Source organism: Oenanthe melanoleuca, unplaced genomic scaffold (assembly GCF_029582105.1).
Source record: "Oenanthe melanoleuca isolate GR-GAL-2019-014 unplaced genomic scaffold, OMel1.0 S192, whole genome shotgun sequence".
Classification (NCBI taxonomy): Eukaryota; Metazoa; Chordata; class Aves; order Passeriformes; family Muscicapidae; genus Oenanthe; species Oenanthe melanoleuca.
Genome location: NW_026612841.1, coordinates 1 through 4575, shown reverse-complemented (window position 1 = coordinate 4575; position 4575 = coordinate 1). Strand labels below are relative to the sequence as shown.

The following is a 4575-nucleotide window of genomic DNA, read 5'->3' as shown; positions in this document are numbered from 1 at the left end:
GGTGCGGCCCGGCTGCCCCCTCCCCTTCCCGTTTCCCTGAGGCTTGGATCTGCATTCTTTAGCAAGATGCCCCTTCTTTCCACAAGCCCAGCATGGTCCTCTGATTTTCCCCTGGCGTGGTGGAGCAGCTGCTGGTGGGTGTCCTGACTGGGGACAGTTCACTGCCACGTGTCCTGCCTGGCCACACTTGAAGCATGCCATCACGCTGGTTATTGCAGTGCGAACAGCTGCTTGAATGGGAGCGAGGTGTTCTTCCTTTGCAACATGTCTGATCATGGTTGCGATATTAGACCCAGGTGGCAGTGACCTTAAAATGTCTCTGGTGGCTGAATTACACTGCTGGCGCAGGCAGTCTGCTAGCACGGGTCCTTTTGCTTCTGAGGGCAATGCTGAGCAGTCTAATGCTGCCTGGAGACGGTCCACAAACTGAGTGAAGCTTTCACTCTCGCTCTGCTTGATAGTGGACCACGGTGATGGTCTGGCTATGCTTTAGAGGCAGTACGTATGGCTTCTCGGGCAGCACGGGTGGTAGTCATAACCTCATGGGCTCGCAGTCCCTCTGCCTGTGCCTGTGGGGTAAGCATGGCTGGATCTCTGCCCATCAGCCTCTGTATGCTGGAGCCATGCAGAGGATGGTTTTCCCCTGTTACCAAGGCTAGCTGCTTGCACAATTATCCTCCCATTCTTGCTTAAAAACGATCATCCCCGCCCCATCAAAGATTAGTCTGCAAGTTTGTTTAATATCAAAGGGAAGCATATCATCGCCTCCAAAAATGCTGTCAATAAGTGTAGAAACCATGGCAGAATTGATTCCTTTGTCGGCAACCGCTTTCACGATAGCCTGTACATCCTTCGGGTTTACCGGGGAATACGTTCTCTGGTTTCCCCGGCACCCCCCACTCTGACCGGGAATACTAACTTGGCAGACGGAGCCCACTCTGCGCATGCAATTTTTATTTTACGCCAGTCTGTAAGGGGGGTTCGGTTTGCATCTGATGTCCCCCTAACCCATGCCGGAGGGTTGTGGTTAGTTGCCCTGTAAGCCGCGGCACCCTTCTTGTAAACCTCCCAGCCGGTATCCGATTCAGTGTCTGACCACCCTTCCGACCGGCTGTCCCAGCTCCGGTCAGAGTCAGAGCCGGAAGTCGACTGACTGGACGTTTCCGGGCTGCTCAGCCTTTTTCTCGGGCTCCGCCCCCGCCCCGTTCCCCGGGGGCCGTACCGTTCCCTCCCCCGGTGCTTCCCCCGCCTCCTGCTGGGGGAGGTCCTTGCCTTATAAGGATCTAATTTGCAAAGAGCTCTGTGATTGGTCTGACACTCGTTCCCGGGGGCCGCCCCTCTGCCCCGCTCCCCCGCGCTTGCGCCGTTCAGAACGCCCGTGGCTTCCCCGCCTCCCGCATCATTGCGCAATGCTCGACCACGCGGCTCGGCGCCATTTTCAAAACCGTATGGAGGCGGCTCGGTCTTTTCCGCCGCCTGTATCTCCGATATAATGGCTGCATTTCGCGCCTCATCCGCTAATCCTTGCCACAACTCCCCGCGCTCCGTCCCCCTCTCCCGGTGAAGGTGGGTCCCGATCCGGGGGCTGCAAGGGGGGGTCCGGGGTTCCCGCGTCCACTCGCTCGCCCGATTCAAACCCCTCCGCGGTTTGCGTCGCCGCCCCAATCCCCGTTTGTGGCGCGGCAAACAGACATGCTCGGGCAGCTTGCCAGGCTTGCTGTTCCTGCCGGGCGGTTTGTAGCGCCCGCATCACCTTTCCCCACGTTTTAAGCGCTTTTCCTGACCCTGAGGTCATGGTGTTTTCCGCCAAAGCTTTTGTGCATTTATCCCAAATCTCCGGATGGAGAATGTCTACCAGGCCGTCTATAGCCCCAAGCTTAATAAGTCTCGGCACTGCAAGACAGAAATCCTTAAGCTTACAATCCAGACCCCACTGCGCGTGGATCTCACTTACGACCTTCGCGACTTGTTCCATATTCCTGCGGGTCCGGGGACGTCTCCGCTCACTGCACTCGCCAGCGGTGCAGTCGCTGGATCCTGGTCAGGCGGACCCCAAAATCCGGGCGATCGGTTCCCGATGTATTCCCGGGTTTCGGCACCAATTGTTGTCTGGCAGCCTGGTTCAAGTCCAGCACGCACGGTGGCCCTAACCCTGGGTCACTCGGTCCATTAGCTCCAGGACACCAATGTGGTGGACAGCAAATGGCGTTTATTGAGGGGTTACAGGGGGTTTTAAGGACAGGGGTCCTTGGGTCATTTCCTCTAGCTCACATCCGGCAAGGGGCGGCCAGGTACAGAGCTGAGGTCAGACCACAAGGTGGAGGTGAAGGGGGTCCCTGGCTGCCCGTACATCCCGAGAATCTTCCGTTCGCAATATCCCTATCTCTCTACACCAGAGCAGGGGACTGCCACAATGGCCAGAGCTGAACTCACTTTGCCACTACGGACCCGTGCCCAGAACCGGTCAAACCCTCCTGGAACAGGAGGCTTTAGATGTGGCTCGAGTAGTGGCTCCATGGCCTTTTGGCTGTCAGATTGTGTTTGAAGGAGGCAAGGAGGAGGGGAAGGTCTTTTGCATAGGATAAAAAGGATTTCTTACTCTGGGGAATCTGTGGAGCAAAAGACAAAAATGGCGAAGGTGCAACAACTTAAATATGGGGGAGGTTCAAGGGCAAGGATGCCCAAGGATGGAGGGATGGAGGGAGGGAGGGAGGAAGGATGGGAGGGGGAGGATCCCTCTTCAGCCGGCTGCAGCCAAGCTGCTTTTCGGCAGGGCAGGGGCTGGCTCTTGTGGAGCTGGCTGGGAGGGAGGGAGGGAGCAGCATCGGCCTGATGAGCTGTGCCCGTGTCCCATAGGAACGCGCGAGTACTACCCGCCGGAGTGGATCCTCTTCGGCTGCTACCACGGCCAGCCAGCCACCATCTGGTCCCTGGGCATCCTGCTCTATCACCTGGTGTGCGGGCACCTTCCTTTCACAACGAGAGAGGACATCGTTCGGGGCCAGCTCTTCTTCCCGCCCCGGGTGTCTCAAGGTGGGGATGTGCCTTCAAGGCACGGCAGCAAGAAGGGCTTTGGGAGTGGGCAGCTGGCACATCAGCGTGCTGCTCTTGCAGCTAGGGAGGAGGTTGATCTCCTGGGCTTAGCTGGAAGAGGCAGCACGTGTGCCTCTTTGCTGCTCTCCTCTAAAAGGGAGCTTGGATGGGAGGCTTTGGGTGCAGCTCCGAGCACTCCTAGTGTGGCGTGGGCACCGTGGAGTCTGGGGGAGCGTGGCCAGGAGCTGACCAGCGGTTTCTGGTTTCTCTCTGCAGAGTGCCAGCACCTCATCAGGTGGTGTTTATCTATGGACCCTGCAGACAGGCCATGCCTGGAAGACGTCCTAGAACATTCTTGGCTGCAGAAGCCCCACCTGGCCCAGGAGACAGCAGAGATCCATCCCTCTGCACAGTAGGATCCAGGAGCCCAGCAAGTACCAGCTGCTCGCGTCTTCGTGGCGCTCAGAGAAATCTCCAGAGCGTTTCCCTGCGGCTGCGGCACGGAGCAGAGAGCGCGGCCCAGGAGATGCTTCCGCGGGTCCCCGGCGAGTGGTGGAGGGAGCGGCTCAGGGCTCCCCGTCCTATTGGAGAAGTCGTGGCACAGGGCGGTGAAGTTGCCACGGACTGGAAAAGGGGAAACATCCCCTGCAGCTCAATGGCATCGTGACGTCCCCGCAAGCCGAGGCACAGCTGGCGTGTTCTTGTGGAGCACGATGCGGAGCCGGAGAACGCCATCCTCGAGCTGGCCGCTGGCGGAGCGAAGCCGATGGGCTTTGGTTGCGGCCCCTTCCCGGAGGACACGCTCTGCACCCCGACGAAATCAAGATGAGTCCCCAGCCGGCGCAGGGGCGGGGGGACGCTCGTGCTTCCAGGCACGGCAGGGCTCGGCCTGGCCACGCGCCGCACGTTCCCCGCTCGGCGGCAATGGGGAATATCGATGTCTCCGCCGCCCGCCCAGCTGCTTTTTGGCGGGACAGGGGACGGGTGTTGTGGAAAGGGAGCCGGCTCCTGGCCTCTCTGAGAGCTTCTGCCAGCTCTGGCTGGCACGGGCTGGGGTGGGGGCAGCCAGCCTGACAAAAGCATCCATCCGTGTGGATGGGAACGGCGGAGGGGGACGGGTTCTGGAGCCAGGCCCCGGCTGCTCTGCTTTGCAGGCCCTTGAGGAAGGGATGGGCTTACGGGCGGGAAGGGTGGGGTTTTTCCTCCATGTGAGGTTTCATTCTCGCATGGAGCGGTCACACCCTCCCAGGCCCGTGAAACGGTGTTATCACCGTTTGGCGCTTTTTCTTATTTCCAGGTCTTGTTTGGAATTGACTTTCATGCAATTCTTCTTTGTTTTGTCCAGGAAGATTGCACCCGGTGCCCAGACCGCATGAGGAAGCGCCGGCACCGTCCGTGGAGCCCGTCCAGTGCCGGCGCTACCCCGGGGGGCCACGGTGTGCGGGGACATCCCTTTCAGGAAGGACGAGGACCTCGTGTGGGATCAGCTCCTCTCCCCGCAGCAGGTCTCCAGAGGTGGGTATCCGGCTCCGCAGCACAGGT

General features: G+C 59.6%; 1 protein-coding gene across 1 annotated transcript; it reads left to right on the top strand.

Annotated features, from left to right (window-relative positions):
* The first annotated feature begins 1840 nt into the window (after positions 1-1840).
* LOC130266750 (serine/threonine-protein kinase pim-1-like) lies at positions 1841-3661 on the top strand. Its single transcript, XM_056516010.1, has 3 exons — positions 1841-1985; positions 2857-3033; positions 3310-3661. Exons 1-3 carry the CDS (start codon positions 1841-1843, stop codon positions 3447-3449), a joined length of 462 nt encoding a protein of 153 aa, XP_056371985.1. The 3' UTR covers positions 3450-3661.
* The last annotated feature ends 914 nt before the right edge of the window (positions 3662-4575 follow it).

What these genes read in the sequence shown, in the direction of transcription:
- LOC130266750 (XM_056516010.1), top strand. Translation starts at nt 1,841, where the DNA reads ATGGAGAATGTCTACCAGGCCGTCTATAGCCCCAAGCTTAATAAGTCT. An exon ending in CTTGTTCCATATTCCTGCGG is followed by an intron (nt 1,986 to 2,856) that starts GTCCGGGGACGT and finishes CGTGTCCCATAG; the next exon opens with GAACGCGCGAGTACTACCCG. An exon ending in CCCGCCCCGGGTGTCTCAAG is followed by an intron (nt 3,034 to 3,309) that starts GTGGGGATGTGC and finishes TTCTCTCTGCAG; the next exon opens with AGTGCCAGCACCTCATCAGG.